Source organism: Biomphalaria glabrata, chromosome 11 (assembly GCF_947242115.1).
Source record: "Biomphalaria glabrata chromosome 11, xgBioGlab47.1, whole genome shotgun sequence".
NCBI classification, from domain to species: Eukaryota; Metazoa; Mollusca; class Gastropoda; family Planorbidae; genus Biomphalaria; species Biomphalaria glabrata.
In genome coordinates this window covers 8136926-8158266 of record NC_074721.1, presented here as the reverse complement: position 1 = coordinate 8158266, position 21341 = coordinate 8136926, and the positions used below count along the sequence as shown (strand labels likewise).

General features: G+C 27.8%; 2 protein-coding genes and 1 long non-coding RNA gene across 3 annotated transcripts in view; all 3 read left to right on the top strand.

The window, feature by feature from the left end:
* LOC106061640 (uncharacterized) overlaps positions 1 to 13078 on the top strand; it is a 30350-nt gene extending 17272 nt beyond the window's left edge. The window contains exons 3-20 of the mRNA XM_056004300.1: positions 4985 to 5014; positions 6992 to 7060; positions 7168 to 7221; positions 7585 to 7638; positions 8210 to 8263; positions 8373 to 8426; positions 8605 to 8658; positions 8831 to 8884; positions 9228 to 9281; positions 9455 to 9511; positions 9621 to 9674; positions 9846 to 9899; positions 11338 to 11391; positions 11736 to 11792; positions 11974 to 12027; positions 12363 to 12419; positions 12602 to 12655; positions 12993 to 13078. Coding sequence (XP_055860275.1) covers positions 4985 to 5014; positions 6992 to 7060; positions 7168 to 7221; positions 7585 to 7638; positions 8210 to 8263; positions 8373 to 8426; positions 8605 to 8658; positions 8831 to 8884; positions 9228 to 9281; positions 9455 to 9511; positions 9621 to 9674; positions 9846 to 9899; positions 11338 to 11391; positions 11736 to 11792; positions 11974 to 12027; positions 12363 to 12419; positions 12602 to 12655; positions 12993 to 13078 — 1004 coding nt within the window. The remainder of the gene's footprint in view (positions 1 to 4984; positions 5015 to 6991; positions 7061 to 7167; positions 7222 to 7584; positions 7639 to 8209; positions 8264 to 8372; positions 8427 to 8604; positions 8659 to 8830; positions 8885 to 9227; positions 9282 to 9454; positions 9512 to 9620; positions 9675 to 9845; positions 9900 to 11337; positions 11392 to 11735; positions 11793 to 11973; positions 12028 to 12362; positions 12420 to 12601; positions 12656 to 12992) is intronic.
* Positions 13079 to 13238: 160 nt separating this feature from the next.
* Positions 13239 to 14316, top strand: LOC129921633 (uncharacterized). Its single transcript, XR_008773576.1, has 3 exons — positions 13239 to 13288; positions 13867 to 13920; positions 14260 to 14316. It is a non-coding gene; the product is annotated as an uncharacterized LOC129921633 (long non-coding RNA).
* A 939-nt stretch (positions 14317 to 15255) lies between these two features.
* LOC106064629 (mucin-17-like) overlaps positions 15256 to 21341 on the top strand; it is a 78149-nt gene continuing 72063 nt past the window's right edge. The window contains exons 1-15 of the mRNA XM_056004299.1: positions 15256 to 15266; positions 15566 to 15660; positions 15997 to 16053; positions 16236 to 16289; positions 16627 to 16683; positions 17025 to 17081; positions 17254 to 17310; positions 18127 to 18180; positions 18518 to 18574; positions 18753 to 18806; positions 19143 to 19199; positions 19858 to 19911; positions 20248 to 20303; positions 20402 to 20540; positions 20876 to 20932. Coding sequence (XP_055860274.1) covers positions 15256 to 15266; positions 15566 to 15660; positions 15997 to 16053; positions 16236 to 16289; positions 16627 to 16683; positions 17025 to 17081; positions 17254 to 17310; positions 18127 to 18180; positions 18518 to 18574; positions 18753 to 18806; positions 19143 to 19199; positions 19858 to 19911; positions 20248 to 20303; positions 20402 to 20540; positions 20876 to 20932 — 916 coding nt within the window. The remainder of the gene's footprint in view (positions 15267 to 15565; positions 15661 to 15996; positions 16054 to 16235; positions 16290 to 16626; positions 16684 to 17024; positions 17082 to 17253; positions 17311 to 18126; positions 18181 to 18517; positions 18575 to 18752; positions 18807 to 19142; positions 19200 to 19857; positions 19912 to 20247; positions 20304 to 20401; positions 20541 to 20875; positions 20933 to 21341) is intronic.

The window sequence follows — 21341 nt, the reverse complement described above, 5'->3', positions numbered from 1 at the left end:
GTGAACACTATATCCTTGTAAGACAAATAGGTCTTATGTTGCTTTTTAATCGCTAAGTGTGTAGGCCCTAAAAGGATGAAGCTTACTATTGGAACTGTCTACTGATGTAGGCTATTACACTATTTCGGAAAATGTGTTACATAAAATAAGTATTACACTGAAGAGGCAGTAAAAGATTTTTTTACACGACAATTAGAGGACCCCTTCTATAATTTAAAACTTGTCATAGTTGCATCAATGCAGTGGCGTAACTAAGGGGGGGGAGGGGGGGAGAATTTTAAAATCCCCCCGGGCCCCCACCTAGGGGGGGCCCCCAAATGGGTGTCCGAAATTTATTGTAAATACATAAATTAATATATTTGATTGACAAATAGTGTCAACGGGTGTCGTTTGTTTTTCAACATTTATGGATTAAATTTATCACAAAGACTAAACCTAGATCTAAGTCTATCAGTACGTTGACTTTGTTGACATTTTAAAAATATTTTTTCCCACAGAGATCATAGTTTTTTTTTAAAGTTAGTTTTACATTTTAAACTTTGTTGCCACTAATAAAACTGCATGATATACAGCGAATCCCAGGTATCTTGTTACCTTTACAAATAATAGATCTAAATGGCGAGTATTTTATGGCTACACTAATTAACCTTGAAGCAAAATTTACAGAATCGAGTATAACAGATCCAAAAGTTATTCTTAATAATGCTAGAATAGTCCATTATTCGGGTTTGGCGTCTATAATTTCAGAATTAAACTTCACACTCGAGTTATTACCCTTCTATTCATCTTTCTTCAATCCAATGGAAACTCTATTTTTATTTCCATCTAATCCTTTTGCTTTCGCACAAAACATAAACAACAAACAATGACGTAATATCATATAATATTAGCACATCCTTCCTTTTGAAGTTATTATCACACCCTTCCTTTTAAAGTTTTTAAAAGTGATATTTACTAGCTGGGCCGGCCTAGCATTTGCGGGGCCCTATGCGAAACGGATCGCGCGGGGCCTAGTCTGTGTAGGAATGAGCATAATGTCAAAATTATTTTTTTTGAATTAGAAAATAGGCCTATGAAAGCTCGCAATGCCACTTTTTATTTATAGGCACCCTAAAATGTCAATTTCGTCTAAACTTCAGGAGATTTGAATAAATTCAAAAAAAGTTCGGGACTTTATCGTATATTTTGCCTTTCATGAGATTACCTGGAGGCCCTGGAAAATCAGGAGGTCACGAAAACCCTGTTATTTTATATACGATATAATGGTTTAATTTAATAATGTACACTTAGAATTAGCGCGGGCCCTATGAAAGCGCGGGGCCCACTGCCACCGCCTAAGGCCAGCCTTGTCTGCTAGGAACTTTAACAATTCGTCCACTTCTGGTTGTCTTGACTGGCACAACAAGTTCTCTAGACGTTGGTCTATAACTGTCTGTTTCGTTTGTTTCAACAGTTTGCTGTTCATTGTCTCCATCGATATCATAGTACTCAGAGATGTCTTCATCGAAACTCTTATTCAAAAGGCGTTGATTTCTTCTGTATGTTTTTCCGTTTGTCTTTATGATGTAAGATCTGGGTGCTGAATGTTTTTTTATGACAACTGCTTTCTGCCATGTTTGACCTAGACGAACTCTCCCACAGAATAATCTTTAGGTAGTCTTGCTTTTGCATTGTATTTCACTTTCATCTGTCGTTCGTTGAGTAATGTCTGCATTTTCAGCTACCGATGGTTTCAATAGTTTGAGATCAGTTGGAATGATTCCCTGAGTCTTCTACTCGTCAGCAGTTGTGATGGTGAATACGGCAGTCCGCTTATTGGAGTATTTCTATACTCGATCATAACGAGATATGGATCTTTCCCACTTTTGTATTCTCTGAATCCTTTTGCTAGCGCACAAAACATAAACAACCAACAATGACGTAATACCATATAATATTAGAACAGAATCTTCTTCATGCAGTTGAAAATTAAGAATTTTTTGCCTATCTTGAATTCTGGTCAAAGCTCTTGCGCCCAATTAATATAGTTCAGAAGAAACTACAAAAGTCTGGACTGCATATACGGGAAGCTGCTAAAGAAATTAGTACCCTTTCATGCTTTCTGCAAAATGATGAGAAACTGACAAAAACCCAATCCATCGAAAAAGCAAAAGAAGGTAGTGAATACTATGGATTCCCTGTAATCAAAACAACCAGAAGAAAGAAAAGACTTGATGGGAAGTTGAGTTCTAATGTAGGAATGTCAATAGAACTGCACTTCAAACGTCTTGCGACAGACGTGCTGGACAGATTTCATATGGAGATGAAGGGCAGATTTCAAAGGTTGGAAAGAAAATGGATACCTTTGGGTTTCTTCTTGAACCAAGACACCTGTTAGATGAAGACCCGCTTATGACAAACTGTGCTACTTTTCCTGTTTGTATGATGAAATAAATGGCAAATCGCTTTTTCAATGATGTCATTGATGCACGAGCACTTTTCATCAACAAACCAGTAATACAATCACCAATAGACATATTGAGGAAACAGCCTTCATATGGTAATTACGTGTGCTCAAACTTTGCAACCTCCCCCGAATACCGCTAACTCAGGCCACTTCCATTACGTCATGTGAGAGATCATTCTCAAAGCTCAAGTTCATCAAAAGCTATCTCAGGAGCACAATGACGCAAGAAAGGCTTATCATGGTTTTAATGTCAGTGAAGTCACAAATACTAGAAAGTATCGATGTAGTTGATGTTATAGATGTCTTTGCTGCACAGAATGCACGACGTGAAGCGATATCAATTTAGATTTGTCACTTGTGCATTATTTAACTAATAAACAAAGGTATTATTCATTAAAAGAGTTAAGTTTTTGTTAAGTTTACTGATATACTGAACCAATTGGATTTGGGGATTATATATTTTTGCGTACATTATCCCATGTCATATGTCGAATGTCAAAATGCAAGGGGCCCCCAAAGAGGTCAATCCCCCCGGGCCCCCAAATCCCTAGTTACGCCCCTGCATCAATGCGGCTATTTCGGTGGTCCTTCCAGCCCATTTGGTTACCAGCCCACCGGGCATTTTCCCGAATGCCCATATAGCCAGTCCGCCCCTGTTCGGCACTATTTCACGCTGTCCACTCTTCCTGCTTCATATCTCGTGCTTCCAACACTCACAGCTTCACGCCATGAGGAGCGATCAAGAGCTAGTGCTTCCCAGCCATGAATGTCAATATCAGACTAATTGATGGAGCTCTTAAGGGTGTCTTTATAGAGATTTTATTGACCCTCCCCCGGGAGCGCTTTCCTGGACACAGAATTTGTTTGGGAAGGCGATTGTGTTGCATGCGGACTACATCCCTGCCCGTCGAAATTGGGATCTTTTTAATGTGGCATTGATAGTGTACATGATGAACAACTGTAGGATTTCAGTATCTTTTTATGTGGTCAGACCAATGCACCTTATGAATTTTCCTTAGACAGCGCAGGTGGAAGGAGTTTAGCTTTTTGGTGTGACAAAATAGCGCCGACAAAATAGCGCGGACAAAATAGCGCCGACAAAAAAAAACGCGAAATTTCCCGACAAAATAGCGCAATATTTCCCGACAAGCTATCGCAAGACAAAATAGCGCCGACAAAATAGCGCAAAATTTCCCGATAAAATAGCTCAAGACAAAATAGCGCGAAATTTCCAGACAAAAAAAAGCGCAAGACAAAATAACGCGGACTTATACATGATATGTATAAAAGTACAGATTTTAGTAAGAAAAGGTCCTGGGCAGCATATTTTGTTGAGGTCTCTATCTTCTTCAATTTAAATAGATGTAATCGTATGCCGTATTTGCAAACAAAGAAAAGAGAGTATTTTAAAATTGAATATTGCTCTCCTTTTCCCCCAATATTTAAACTGCATTACCAACTAAAAAAAAATGGTTTTGAGATGTAGTGACCCCGTTCAAGGCTTAGGTGTCATGATGTGTGTGTCACACTTATGTGTTATAGCATAATCAGAAATCTTGATTATCTGCGGCATCTCTCTTTGATCAAACCATGGTGTCTCTTGAAGCAACATTGTCAAACTTAGGTGTGTCAGGATTAGTTAAGGACAAAGTACCTCCAACTTAACAGACGTCTTGCAGCTTTATTGCAAATGTACTGAAACAAGCCACTGATGGAGTTTCTATGTGACATTGAATACTATTTGTCTTTGTGAAAGTTTTGTGTGTGTGTAAATCTGACAAGTATGAAGTATATAACCGTGTTTTTAAGTGCATTTTCAGATTACAATTAGTTGCTATATTTTGAAATCATATTCATTTAAGCTTATTATAATTCTTGAGTAATGTTTGCATAATTTTATTTTAAGACATCTTAAATAATTTCTTGCAAAATGACAGAAGAATAGTATTAAATTAAAAAAAAAATTTTGGCTCTATTCATATTTTACGTTATCTAAAGTAATTTTTTCAAAATGATAAAAAAATAATAATAATTTCTGCGCTTTTTTTGTCGGCGCTATTTTGTTCGCGCTATTTTGTCCGCGCTATTTTGCCGAGTAACCCTAAAAAAATATGACAAATATTTAACTTAAATTTCCAATAGTGCTAAAAATGTTCCAATGAGGTAAAATTATGGAAAATCCTGCATTAAAGAATTGCAGAAAAATTGCCGTATAAGAATCTTACTCTTCAAGGGGTTCTAATTTGTCACTTTTTGTTGTACCCCCGTCATAGAAAAAAAAGTGTTAAAACTTTATAAAAATTGATCAAGGTAATGAGACGTAGGTGCGACAAAAAAGTCGTATTAATCTAAACTAAAAGCCAACAATATTTCAATACTTATACAAGACTATATAATACTACAATAAAATTTTGCGTTTTTTTTTTTTTTTTGCAAACGAATGTTAAATGATTAGGTATTATTATTATTACATTTTTTTTTACAAAAACTAAGAAAAAAAAATATTTTTTTTCAAATACTATTCTTTTTCAAATCCAGACACGATCGCTGATACATCAACGACTGATGGTATGTTATTTGCACGTAACACAAAAAGATTTAGTTAAAGATTAGATTTTTTAATATTGCTTTCACCTTTGTAAAATACTTAAAAACGATACATTTTTTAAAAATATGTACATTTTCCTTTTTCTTATATTGCGTAGTCCCTCCTGAACTTCGAGGTTCCGTAATCATATCCCTATTCAAAAAGGGGACAAGTCTAACTGCTACAACTATTGAGGCATTACATTTCTGTCAGTAGCAGGAAAGATCTTTGCACTAGTCTTGCTCGACCGACTAACCCACTCTTTAGTGGACGAGGTGTTATTTGAGAGCCAATGTGGCTTCAGAGCTTGTAGAGGTACATCTGACATCATATTTGTCCTGCGACACATACAAGAAAAATGCAAAGAAGATAACCTAAACCTTTGTGAACCTCACCAAGGCTTTTGACACGGTCAGCCGCGATGGTTTGTGGAGGATTTCGGCAAGGCTGTGACACAAAAAGGGCCAGATTTAACAATTTGGTGACCTGTTTGGTCACTTCCCAATAGAAAATGGCGTGAAGCAGGGCTGTGTATTAGCTCCTACTCTATTCGCTGTCTTCTTTGGCGCAATGCTGGGTCAAATGAGTCAGCGATTGCAGGAAGGCATCTACATCAGGTTTTGTTCTGACGGAAATGTATTCAATCTTCGACGTCTACTATCCCATACATAAACAAAAGAAATGCTCATAACAGAGTTTCTTTATGCCGATGATTGCGCCCTGCTAGCTCAAAATGAAAATTATCTTAAGATCGCAGTCAACGATTTGCATACGCTGCCGCCTCTTTAGGTTTATCTGTAAACCTTGGAAAAACAGAAGTCATGTCGCATAGGTCACCCAAACAAACATACTCAGCCCCAAAAATCACTGCAAATGGATTGCGCGTTAACGTGATAGACCACTTCACATACATAGGAAGCGTATTATCAAGTGACGCATCGTTTTCAAGGAAAGTTGAAAACCGTAGTGCTTTTCGACGCCTTCAGGCGAGAGTTTGGAGGAATAAATCGCTTCGCCTGCCTACAATAACAATGTCTACCAGGCTGTGGTTCTCTCAACCCTATATGGATCTGAGACATAGGTATTATACAGAAAGCAACTAAGACTACATGAGCGCTTTCACCAAAGATGCTTGCGCTCCATCAGGGACATACGGTGGCAAGACTGCACAATAAACACCGATGTCTTTGCGAACGCCAGCTTGGGACATCTTATGGTCCGACAATTACGCTGGGCACGGCACGTATCCCAAATGGGGGATGAGCTAACAGGTGGTTGACATAACAGAGATGCCCCAATGAAACGCTTCAAAGAGCAGCTTAGGCGCCAACTTGCCTTATTGCATGCAGCCTAAGGAGACAGATGGAGTTCAATCACAAAAGCCGCAGGATACACATCTGAGACCATAAGAAAATCCGCTGCCGAAAACAGACGCAGACGGCGAAAAGAAAATCTTAATAGACAAAAAGGGGACAATGATTATGCTTGCCCAGGACGTTGCAAAATATGTAGGTCACAACAGAGGTTGCGTAATCACAGGAAATACTATATTCCTCATTAATCATCGGAATCGAAGACAAGCCTTATTATTATTATTATTATTATTATATTGCGAAATAGATTTAATATAGCTTATTCAAAATCTGTAACAAGCTTATTACCAACAAGTTAAGAAAAAGGTAATTTTTAACTAATTACACAAAATACATTTTATTGTAATTTCTCTCTATAAAAAACTACACAACTCTAGATTCTACATAATTGCAATCAACAACGGAAACAAGCACATGCATTTTATTATTCTCTGTGCTATTAACACAAGTTATTATTGTATAAAATTAGTTTTTATTATGATTTCATTGTACATTATTTTAAAATTTATAGCCTAAATTATGTATTTTTTATTTTACTAATATAACAAAATTGTAAATTTCTTTTTTTTAAATGAAACTCAAAAGATTCCACAACTCTGGATTCAACAACCACAACAACAACAACAACGGAAACAACAACAAAATATAGTACAGGTTATTTATTATTATATGTGCTATAAACACAAGCAATTATAGTATTTAAAAAAAATTAATAAGGTTCCATTGTACTTTTTTAAAAACCTTATTAAAAAAATCATCAGATCCTACATCTCTGAGCTCAACAACAGTTCAATCAACAACAGAAACTAGCACAGGTAAGACTTTTTTTTATCTGTATTGTATTTACAATTATTTATAAAATAAGGTTAATTTTTAGTATAATTTCATTGTAATTATCAAAAACCTTATAGCTTAATTTATGTCCTTTATATTTTTATACATTTCAAAAAAAAATTATTATATTGCTTTTCTAAAAAAAATAAAAATCAAAATATTCTACAACTCTGGATTCAACAACATTACAATCTGGACTAAAAATGCATAAGTTTATAGTTGTATTATATAATTTTTAAAACTATTATGAAAGTCCTTATAACCTTCAAATTAGAAAAAAAAATTTGTCTACTTAAAAAACAGAACACATGTGTTTCTCTTTTTTCTCTATAAAAACTCAAAAGATTCCACAACTCTGGGTTCAACAACATTGCAATCAACAACAGAAACTAGCACAGGTAATTTATTATTATATGTGTTTTTAACACAAGCTTTTATAGTAAAACATTAGCTTTTATTAAGGTTCCATTGTACTTTTTTAAAAACCTTATTGAAAAAATCAGCAGATAATACATCTCTAAGCTCAATAACATTTCAACCAATAACAGAAAATAGCACAGACAAGACTTTTTTAAAATCTATATTGTACTTACAATTATTTAAAGTATAAGATTAATTTTTAGTATGATTTCATTGTATTTATCAAAAACCTTATAGTCTAATTTATGTCATTTGTATTTTACTAAATTTCAAAACAAATTATTATATTGCTTTTTTTTTGTTTAAAATATGAAAATCAAAAAATTCTACAACTCTGGATTCAACAACATTACAATTAACATCAGACTCTAGCACAGGTAATTTATCTGCACTAAAAATCCAATTGTTGATAGTTAATGAATAGATTTTATTCTTGAATTTTTAAGCTCTTTTAAATTGCTTATAAACTAAAAATTAGAGAAAAAATCTATGTCTACTTATGAAACAGCACACATTTGTTTCTCTTTTTTATCTATAAAAACTCAAAAGATTCCACAACTCTGGGTTCAACAACAATGAAAACAGCAACAGAAACTAGCACAGGTAATTTATTATTTTATGTGTTTTTAACACAAGCTATTATAGTAAAAGATTAGCTTTTATTAAGGTTCCATTGTACTTTTTTAACAAATCTTATTTATAAAAATATCAGACTTTACATCTCTGGGCTCAACAATAGTTCCATCAAAAACAGAAACTAGTGCAGGTAAGACTATATTATCTGTATTGTACTTACAATTTTTTTTACAATAAGATCAATTTTAAGTATGATTTCATTGTATTATCAAAAACCTTATATTCTAATTTATGTCTTTTGTATTTTACTAAATTTCAAAACAAATTATTATATTGCTTTTTTTTGTTTAAAATATGAAAATCTAAAGATTCTACAACTCTGGATTCAACAACATTACAATTAACATCAGACTCTAGCACAGGTAATTTATCTGCACTAAAAATCCAATTGTTGATAGTTAAGGAATAGCTTTTATTCTTGAATTTTTAAGCTCTTTTAAATTGCTTAAAAACTAAAAATTAGACAAAAAATCTATGTCTACTTTTGAAACAGAACACATTTGTTTCTCTTTTTTCTCTATAAAAACTCAAAAGATTCCACAACTCTGGGTTCAACAACATTAAAAACAACAATAGAAACTAGCACAGGTAATTTATTATTATATGTGTTTTTAACACAAACTATTATAGTTAAAGATTAACCTTTAGTAAGGTTCCATTGTACTTTTTTAACAAATCTTATTTAAAAAATTATCAGAATTTACATCTCTGGGCTCAACAATAGTTCAATCAACAACAGAAACTAGTAAACTTAAGACTTTATTATCTGTATTGTACTTACAATTTTTTTTACAATAAGATCAATTTTAAGTATGATTTCATTGTATTATCAAAAACCTTATATTCTAATTTATGTCTTTTGTATTTTACTAAATTTCAAAACAAATTATTATATTGCTTTATTTTTTGTTTAAAATATGAAAATCAAAAGATTCTACAACTCTGGATTCAACAACATTACAATTAACATCAGACTCTAGCACAGGTAATTTATCTGCACTAAAAATCAAATTGTTGATAGTTAAGGAATAGCTTTTATTCTTGAATTTTTAAGGTCTTTTAAATTGCTTATAAACTATAAATTAGAAAAAAAATATATATATGTCTACTTATGAAACAGAACATATATTTTTATCTTTTTTCTCTATAAAAACTCAGAAGAATCCACAACTCTGGGTTCAACAACATTAAAAACAACAATGGAAACTAGCACAGGTAATTTATTATTATATGTGTTTTTAACACAAACTATTATAGTTAAAGATTAACCTTTAGTAAGGTTCCATTGTACCTTTTTAACAAATCTTATTTAAAAAATTACCAGAATTTACATCTCTGGGCTCAACAATAGTTCAATCAACAACAGAAACTAGTACAGGTAAGACTTTATTATCTTTATTGTACTAACATTTTTTTCTACAATAAGATCAATTTTAAGTAATTGTTTTATCAAAAACCTTATATTCTAATTTATGTCTTTTCTATTTTACTAAATTTCAAAACAAATTATTATATTGCTTTTTTTTGTTTAAAATATGAAAATCAAAAGATTCTACAACTCTGGATTCAACAACATTACAATTAACATCAGACTCTAGCACAGGTAATTTATCTGCACTAGAAATTCAATTGTTGATAGTTAAGGAATAGCTTTTATTCTTGAATTTTTAAGCTCTTTTAAATTGCTAATAAACTAAAAATTAGAGAAAAAAAACTATGTCTACTTTTAAAACAGAACACATTTGTTTCTCTTTTTCTCTATAAAAACTCAAAAGATTCCACAACTCTGGGTTCAACAACATTGAAAACAACACCAGAAACTAGCACAGGTATTTTATTATTATATGTGTTTTTAACACAAGCTTTTATAGTAAAAGATTAGCTTTTATTAAGGTTCCATTGTACTTTTTTAAAAATCTTATTGAAAAAATCAGCAGATAATACATCTCTGAGCTCAACAACATTTCAACCAACAACAGAAAATAGCACAGACAAGACTTTTTTAAAATCTATATTGTACTTACAATTATTTTTAGTATAAGATTAATTTTTAGTATGATTTCATTGTATTTATCAAAAACCTTATAGCGTAATTTATGTTCTTTTATATTTTAATAACATTCTAAGCAAATTATTATATTGCTTTTTTATTAAAAAAATCAAAATCAGAATATTCAACAACTCTGGATTTAACAACAATACAATCAACATCTGAAGCTAACACAGGTATTTTATTTGCACTAAAAATGCAATAGTTTATAGTTAAGGAATAGCTTTTATTATAGAATATTATAAAATTTTTAAAACAATTTTAAAATTCCTTATAACCCACAAATTAGAAAAAAAAATATTTTTCTACTTATAAAACAGAACACAATTTTTTGTCTTTTTTCTCTATAAAACCTCAAAAGATTCCACAACTCTGGGTTCAACAACAGTGCAATCAACAACAGAAACTAGCACAGGTAATTTATTATTATATGTGTTTTTAACACAAGCTTTTATAGTAAAACATTAGCTTTTATTAAAGTTATATTGTACTTTTTTAAAAACCTTATTGAAAAAATCAGCAGATAATACATCTCTGAGCTCAACAACATTTCAACCAACAACAGAAAATAGCACAGACAAGACTTTTTTAAAATCTATATTGTACTTACAATTATTTATAGTATAAGATTAATTTTTAGTATGATTTCATTGTATTTATCAAAAACCTTATAGTGTATATTATGTTCTTTTATATTTTAATAACATTCAAATCAAATTATTATATTGCTTTTTTATTTAAAAAATCAGAATATTCAACAACTCTGGATTCAACAACATTACAATCAACATCCGAAGCTAGCACAGGTATTTTATCTGCACTAAAAATGCAATAGTTTATAGTTAAGGAGTAGCTTTTATTATAGAATATTATAGATTTTTTAAAACAATTTTTAAATTCCTTATAACCCACAAATTAGAATACAAATAATTTTTCTACTTATAAAACAGAACACAATTTTTTGTCTTTTTTCTCTATAAAAACTCAAAAGATTCCACAACTCTGGGTTCAACAACATTGCAATCAACAACAGAAACTAGCACAGGTAATTTATTATTATATGTGTTTTTAACACAAGCTTTTATAGTAAAAGATTAGCTTTTATTAAGGTTCCATTGTACTTTTTTAAAAATCTTATTGAAAAAATCAGCAGATAATACACCTCTGAGCTCAACAAAATTTCAACCCACAACAGAAAATAGCACAGACAAGACTTTTTTAAAATCTTAAAATCTATATTGTACTTACAATTATTTATAGTATAAGATAAATTTTTAGTATGATTTCATTGTATATTAATCAAAAACCTTATAGCGTAATTTATGTTCTTTTATATTTTAATAACATTCAAAGCAAATTATTATATTGTTTTTTTATTTAAAAAATCAGAATATTCAACAACTCTGGATTCAACAACATTACAATCAACATCCGAAGCTAGCACAGGTATTTTATCTGCACAAAAAATGCAATAGTTCATAGTTAAGGAATAGCTTTTATTATAGAATATTATAGATTTTTTAAATAATTTTAAAATTCCTTATAACCCACAAATTAGAAAAAAAAAATTTCTACTTAAAAAACAGAACACAATTTTTTGTCTTTTTTCTCTATAAAAACTCAAAAGATTCCACAACTCTGGGTTCAACAACATTGCAATCAACACCAGAAACTAGCACAGGTAATTTATTATTATATGTGTTTTTAACACAAGCTTTTATAGTAAAAGATTAGCTTTTATTAAGGTTCCATTGTACTTTTTAAAAACCTTATTGAAAAAATCAGCAGATAATACACCTCTGAGCTCAACAACATTTCAACCAACAACAGAAAATAGCACAGACAAGACTTTTTTAAAATCTATATTGTACTTACAATTATTTATAGTATAAGATACATTTTTAGTATGATTTCATTGTATATTAATCAAAAACCTTATAGCGTAATTTATGTTCTTTTATATTTTAATAACATTCAAAGCAAATTATTATATTGCTTTTTTATTTAAAAAATCAGAATATTCAACAACTCTGGATTCAACAACATTACAATCAACATCCGAAGCTAGCACAGGTATTTTATCTGCACTAAAAATGCAATAGTTTATAGTTAAGGAATAGCTTTTATTATAGAATATTATAGATTTTTTAAAACAATTTTAAAATTCCTTATAACCCACAAATTAGAAAAAAAAAATTTCTATTTATAAAACAGAACACAATTTTTTGTCTTTTTTCTCTATAAAAACTCAAAAGATTCCACAACTCTGGGTTCAACAACATTGCAATCAACAACAGAAACTAGCACAGGTAATTTATTATTATATGTGTTTTTAACACAAGCTTTTATAGTAAAACATTAGCTTTTATTAAGGTTCCATTGTACTTTTTTAAAAACCTTATTGAAAAAATCAGCAGATAATACATCTCTAAGCTCAATAACATTTCAACCAATAACAGAAAATAGCACAGACAAGACTTTTTTAAAATCTATATTGTACTTACAATTATTTAAAGTATAAGATTAATTTTTAGTATGATTTCATTGTATTTATCAAAAACCTTACGTAATTTATGTTCTTTTATATTTTAATAACATTCAAAGCAAATTATTATATTGCTTTTTTATTAAAAAAATCAAAATAAGAATATTCAACAACTCTGGATTTAACAACATTGCAATCAACATCTGAAGCTAGCACAGATATTTTATCTGCACTAAAAATGCAATAGTTTATAGTTAAGGAATAGCTTTTATTATAAAATATTATAGATTTTTTAAAACAATTTTAAAATTCCTTATAACCCACAAATTAGAAAAAAAAAAAATTTTCTACTTATAAAATAGAACACAATTTTTTGTCTTTTTTCTCTATAAAAACTCAAAAGATTCCACAACTCTGGGTTCAACAACATTGCAATCAACAACAGAAACTAGCACAGGTAATTTATTATTATATGTGTTTTTAACACAATCTTTTATAGTAAAACATTAGCTTTTATTAAGGTTCCATTGTACTTTTTTAAAAACCTTATTGAAAAAATCAGCAGATAATACATCTCTGAGCTCAACAACATTTCAAAAAAAAACAGAAAATAGCACAGAGAAGACTTTTTTAAAATCTATATTCTACATACAATTATTTATAGTATAAGATAAATTTATAGTATGATTTCATTGTATATTAATCAAAAACCTTATAGTGTAATTTATGTTCTTTTATATTTTAATAACATTCAAAGCAAATTATTATATTGCTTTTTTACTTAAAAAATCAGAATATTCAACAACTCTGGATTCAACAACATTACAATTAACAGCCGAAGCTAGCACAGTTATTTTATCTGCACTAAAAATGCAATAGTTTATAGTTAAGGAATAGCTTTTATTATAGAATATTATAGATTTTTTAAAACAATTTTAAAATTCCTTATAACCCACAAATTAGAAAAAAAATAATTTTTCTACTTATAAAATAGAACACAATTTTTTGTCTTTTTTCTCTATAAAAACTCAAAAGATTCCACAACTCTGGGTTCAACAACATTGCAATCAACAACAGAAACTAGCACAGGTATTTTATTATTATATGTGTTTTTAACACAAGCTTTTATAGTAAAACATTAGCTTTTATTAAGGTTCCATTGTACTTTTTTAAAACTCTTATTTAAAAAAAATCAGCAGATAATACATCTCTAAGCTCAATAACATTTCAATCAATAACAGAAAATAGCACAGACAAGAGTTTTTCTAAAATCTATATTGTACTTACAATTATTTATAGTATAAGATAAATTTTTAGTATGATTTCATTGTATATTAATCAAAAACCTTATAGTGTATATTATGTTCTTTTATATTTTAATAACATTAAAAGCAAATTATTATATTGCTTTTTTATTTAAAAAATCAGAATATTCAACAACTCTGGATTCAACAACATTACAATCAACAACCGAAGCTAGCACAGGTATTTTATCTGCACTTAAAATGCGATAGTTTATAGTTAAGGAGTAGCTTTTATTATAGAATATTATACATTTTTTAAAACAATTTTTAAATTCCTTATAACCCACAAATAAGAAAAAAAATAATTTTTCTACTTATAAAACAGAACACAATTTTTTGTCTTTTTTCTCTATAAAAACTCAAAAGATTCCACAACTCTTGGTTCAACAACATTGCAATCAACAACAGAAAATAGCACAGACAAGACTTTTTTAAAATCTATATTGTACTTACAATTATTTAAAGTATAAGATTAATTTTTAGTATGATTTCATTGTATTTATCAAAAACCTTATAGCGTAATTTATGTTCTTTTATATTTTAATAACATTCAAAGCAAATTATTATATTGCTTTTTTATTTAAAAAATCAAAATAAGAATATTCAACAACTCTGGATTTAACAACATTGCAATCAACATCTGAAGCTAGCACAGATATTTTATCTGCACTAAAAATGCAATAGTTTATAGTTAAGGAATAGCTTTTATTATAGAATATTATAGATTTTTTAAAACAATTTTAAAATTCCTTATAACCCACAAATTAGAAAAAAAATAATTTTTCTACTTATAAAATAGAACACAATTTTTTGTCTTTTTTCTCTATAAAAACTCAAAAGAGTCCACAACTTTGGGTTCAACAACATTGCAATCAACAACAGAAACTAGCACAGGTAATTTATTATTATATGTGTTTTTAACACAATCTTTTATAGTAAAACATTAGCTTTTATTAAGGTTCCATTGTACTTTTTTAAAAACCTTATTGAAAAAATCAGCAGATAATACATCTCTGAGCTTAACAACATTTCAACCAACAACAGAAAATAGCACAGACAAGACTTTTTTAAAATCTATAATGTACTTACAATTATTTATAGTATAAGATAAATTTTTAGTATGATTTCATTGTAATTATCAAAAACCTTATAGCCTAATTTATGTTCTTTTATATTTTAATAACATTCAAAGCAAATTATTATATTGCTTTTTTATTTTAAAAAATCAGAATATTTAACAACTCTGGATTCAACAACATTACAATCAACATCGGAAGCTAGCACAGGTATTTTATCTGCACTAAAAATGCGATAGTTTATAGTTAAGGAGTAGCTTTTATTATAGAATATTATAGATTTTTTAAAACAATTTTTAAATTCCTTATAACCCACAAATTAGAATACAAATAATTTTTCTACTTATAAAACAGAACACAATTTTTTGTCTTTTTTCTCTATAAAAACTCAAAAGATTCCACAACTCTGGGTTCAACAACATTGCAATCAATAACAGAAACTAGCACAGGTAATTTATTATTATATGTGTTTTTAACACAAGCTTTTAGAGTAAAACATTAGCTTTTATTAAGGTTCCATTGTACTTTTTTAAAAACCTTATTGAAAAAATCAGCAGATAATACATCTCTGAGCTCATCAACATTTCAACCAACAACAGAAAATAGAACAGACAAGACTTTTTTAAAATCTATATTGTACTTACAATTATTTATAGTATAAGATAAATTTTTAGTATGATTTCATTGTATATTAATCAAAAACCTTATAGCGTAATTTATGTTCTTTTATATTTTAATAACATTCAAATCAAATTATTATATTGCTTTTTTATTTAAAAAATCAGAATATTCAACAACTCTGGATTCAACAACATTACAATCAACATCTGAAGCTAGCACAGGTATATTATCTGCACTAAAAATGCAATAGTTTATAGTTAAGGAATAGCTTTTATTATAGAATATTATAGATTTTTTAAAACAATTTTAAAATTCCTTATAACCCACAAATTAGAAAAAAAAATTTTCTACTTAAAAAACAGAACACAATTTTTTGTCTTTTTTCTCTATAAAAACTCAAAAGATTCCACAACTCTGGGTTCAACAACATTGCAATCAACAACAGAAACTAGCACAGGTATTTTATTATTATATGTGTTTTTAACACAAGCTTTTATAGTAAAACATTAGCTTTTATTAAGGTTCCATTGTACTTTTTTAAAAACCTTATTGAAAAAATCAGCAGATAATACATCTCTAAGCTCAATAACATTTCAACCAATAACAGAAAATAGCATAGACAAGAATTTTTCTAAAATCTATATTGTACTTACAATTATTTATAGTATAAGATATATATTTAGTATAATTTCATTGTATATTAATCAAAAACCTTATAGTGTATATTATGTTCTTTTATATTTTAATAACATTCAAAGCAAATTATTATATTGTTTTTTTATTTAAAAAATCAGAATATTCAACAACTCTGGATTCAACAACATTACAATCAACATCCGAAGCTAGCACAGGTATTTTATCTGCACAAAAAATGCAATAGTTCATAGTTAAGGAATAGCTTTTATTAAAGAATATTATAGATTTTTTAAAACAATTTTAAAATTCCTTATAACCCACAAATTAGAAAAAAAAAATTTCTACTTAAAAAACAGAACACAATTTTTTGTCTTTTTTCTCTATAAAAACTCAAAAGATTCCACAACTCTGGGTTCAACAAAATTGCAATCAACAACAGAAACTAGCACAGGTAATTTATTATTATATGTGTTTTTAACACAAGCTTTTATAGTAAAAGGTTAGCTTTTATTAAGGTTTCATTGTACTTTTTAAAAAATATTATTGAAAAAATCAGCAGATAATACATCTCTGAGCTCAACAACATTTCAACCCACAACAGAAAATAGCACAGGTAAGACTTTTTTTTATGTATATTGTACTTACAATTATTTATTGTATAAGATAAATTTTTAGTATGATTTCATTGTATATTAATAAAAACCTTATAGCGTAATTTATGTTATTTTATATTTTAATAACATTTAAAGGAAATTATTATATTGTTTTTTTATTTAAAAAATCAGAATATTCAACAACTCTGGATTCAACAACATTACAATCAACATCCGAAGCTAGCACAGGTATTTTATCTGCACTTAAAATGCAATAGTCCATAGTTAAGGAATAGCTTTTATTATAGAATATTATAGATTTTTTAAAACAATTTTTAAATTCCTTATAACCCACAAATTAGAATACAAATAATTTTTCTACTTATAAAACAGAACACAATTTTTTGTCTTTTTTCTCTATAAAAACTCAAAAGATTCCACAACTCTAGATTCAACAACATTGCAATCAACAACAGAAACTAGCACAGGTAATTTATTATTATATGTATTTTTAAAACAAGCTTTTAGAGTAAAACATTAGCTTTTATTAAGGTTCCATTGTACTTTTTTAAAAACCTTATTGAAAAAATCAGCATATAATACATCTCTGAGCTCAACAACATTTCAACCAACAACAGAAAATAGCACAGACAAAACTTTTTTAAAATCTATATTGTACTTACAGATATTTATAGTATAAAATTAAGTTTTAGTATGATTTCATTGTATATTAATCAAAAACCTTATAGCGTAATTTATGTTCTTTTCTATTTTAATAACATTCAAAGCAAATTATTATATTGCTTTTTTATTTAAAAAATCAGAATATTCAACAACTCTGGATTCAACAACATTACAATCAACATCCGAAGCTAGCACATGTATTTTATCTGTACTAAAAATGCAATAGTTTATAGTTAAGGAATAGCTTTTATTATAGAATATTATAGATTTTTTAAAACAATTTTAAAATTCATTATAACCAACAAATAAGAAAAAATTATTTTTTCTACTTAAAAAATAGAACACAATTTTTTGTCTTTTTTCTCTATAAAAACTCAAAAGATTCCACAACTCTGGGTTCAACAACATTGCAATCAACAACAGAAACTAGCACAGGTATTTTATTATTATATGTGTTTTTAACACAAGCTTTTATAGTAAAACATTAGCTTTTATTAAGGTTCCATTGTATTTTTTTAGAAACTTTTTCTGAAAAAATCAGCAGATAATAAATCTCTGAGCTCAACAACATTTCAACCAACAGCAGAAAATAGCACAGACAAGACCTTTTTAAAATCTATATTGTACTTACAATTATTTATAGTATAAGATAAATTTTTAGTATGATTTCATTGTATATTAATCAAAAACCTTATAGCGTAATTTATGTTCTTTTATATTTTAATAACATTCAAAGCAAATTATTATATTGCTTTTTTATTTAAAAAATCAGAATATTCAACAACTCTGGATTCAACAACATTACAATCAACATCCGAAGCTAGCACAGGTATTTTATCTGCACTAAAAATGCAATAGTTTATAGTTAAGGAATAGCTTTTATTATAGAATATTATAGATTTTTTAAAACAATTTTAAAATTCCTTATAACCCACAAATTAGAAAAAATTTCTATTTATAAAACAGAACACAATTTTTTGTCTTTTTTCTCTATAAAAACTCAAAAGATTCCACAACTCTGGGTTCAACAACATTGCAATCAACAACAGAAACTAGCACAGGTATTTTATTATTATATGTGTTTTTAACACAAGCTTTTATAGTAAAACATTAGCTTTTATTAACTTTCCATTGTACTTTTTTAAAAACCTTATTGAAAAAATCAGCAGATAATACATCTCTAAGCTCAATAACATTTCAACCAATAACAGAAAATAGCACAGACAAGACTTTTTTAAAATCTATATTGTACTTACAATTATTTATAGTATAAGATAAATTTTTAGTATGATTTCATTGTATATTAATCAAAAACCTTATAGTGTATATTATGTTCTTTTATATTTTAATAACATTCAAAGCAAATTATTATATTGCTTTTTTATTTAAAAAATCAGAATATTCAACAACTCTGGATTCAACAACATTACAATCAACATCCGAAGCTAGCACAGGTATTTTATCTGCACTTAAAATGCAAGAGTTCATAGTTAAGGAATAGCTTTTATTATAGAATATTATAGATTTTTTAAAACAATTTTAAAATTCCTTATAACCCACAAATTAGAAAAAAAAAAAATTTCTATTTATAAAACAGAACACAATTTTTTGTCTTTTTTCTCTATAAAAACTCAAAAGATTCCACAACTCTGGGTTCAACAACATTGCAATCAACAACAGAAAATAGCACAGACAAGACTTTTTTAAAATCTATATTGTACTTACAATTATTTAAAGTATAAGATTAATTTTTAGTATGATTTCATTGTATTTATCAAAAACCTTATAGCGTAATTTATGTTCTTTTATATTTTAATAACATTCAAAGCAAATTATTATATTACTTTTTTATTAAAAAAATCAAAATAAGAATATTCAACAACTCTGGATTTAACAACATTACAATCAACATCTGAAGCTAGCACAGATATTTTATCAGCACTAAAAATGCAATAGTTTATAGTTAAGGAATAGCTTTTATTATAGAATATTATAGATTTTTTAAAACAATTTTAAAATTCCTTATAACCCACAAATTAGAAAAAAAATAATTTTTCTACTTATAAAATAGAACACAATTTTTTGTCTTTTTTCTCTATAAAAACTCAAAAGATTCCACAACTCTGGGTTCAACAACATTGCAATCAACAACAGAAACTAGCACAGGTAATATATTATTATATGTGTTTTTAACACAATCTTTTATAGTAAAACATTAGCTTCTATTAAGGTTCCATTGTACTTTTTTAAAAACCTTATTGAAAAAATCAGCAGATAATTAATCTCTGAGCTCAACAACATTTTAACCAACAACAGAAAATAGCACAGAGAAGACTTTTTTAAAATCTATATTCTACATACAATTATTTATAGTATAAGATAAATTTTTAGTATGATTTCATTGTATATTAATCAAAAACCTTATAGTGTAATTTATGTTCTTTTATATTTTAATAACATTCAAAGCAAATTATTATATTGCTTTTTTATTTAAAAAATCAGAATATTCAACAACTCTGGATTCAACAACATTACAATCAACATCCGAAGCTAGCACAGTTATTTTATCTGCACTAAAAATGCAATAGTTTATAGTTAAGGAATAGCTTTTATTATAGAATATTATAGATTTTTTAAAACAATTTTTAAATTCCAGATAACCCACAAATTAGAAAAAAAAAAAATTTCTACTTATAAAACAGAACACAATTTTTTCTTTTTTCTCTATAAAAACTCAAAAGATTCCACAACTCTGGGTTCAAAAACATTGCAATCAACAACAGAAACTAGCACAGGTATTTTATTATTATATGTGTTTTTAACACAAGCTTTTATAGTAAAACATTAGCTTTTATTAAGGTTCCATTGTACTTTTTTAAAAACCTTATTGAAAAAATCAGCAGATAATACATCTCTAAGCTCAATAACATTTCAACCAATAACAGAAAATAGCACAGACAAGACTTTTTTAAAATCTATATTGTACTTACAATTATTTATAGTATAAGATAAATTTTTAGTATGATTTCATTGTATATTAATCAAAAACCTTATAGTGTATATTATGTTCTTTTATATTTTAATGACATTCAAAGCAAATTATTATATTGCTTTTTTATTTAAAATTCAGAATATTCAACAACTCTGGATTCAACAACATTACAATCAACATCCGAAGCTAGCACAGGTATTTTATCTGCACTTAAAATGCAATAGTTCATAGTTAAGGACTAGCTTTTATTATAGAATATTATACATTTTTTAAAACAATTTTTAAATTCCTTATAACCCACAAATTAGAAAAAAAATATTTTTTCTACTTATAAAACAGAACACAATTTTTTGTCTTTTTTCTCTATAAAAACTCAAAAGATTCTACAACTCTTGGTTCAACAACATTGCAATCAACAACAGAAAATAGCACAGACAAGACTTTTTTAAAATCTATATTGTACTTACAATTATTTAAAGTATAAGATTAATTTTTAGTATGATTTCATTGTATTTATCAAAAACCTTATAGCGTAATTTATGTTCTTTTATATTTTAATAACATTCAAAGCAAATTATTATATTGCTTTTTTATTAAAAAAATC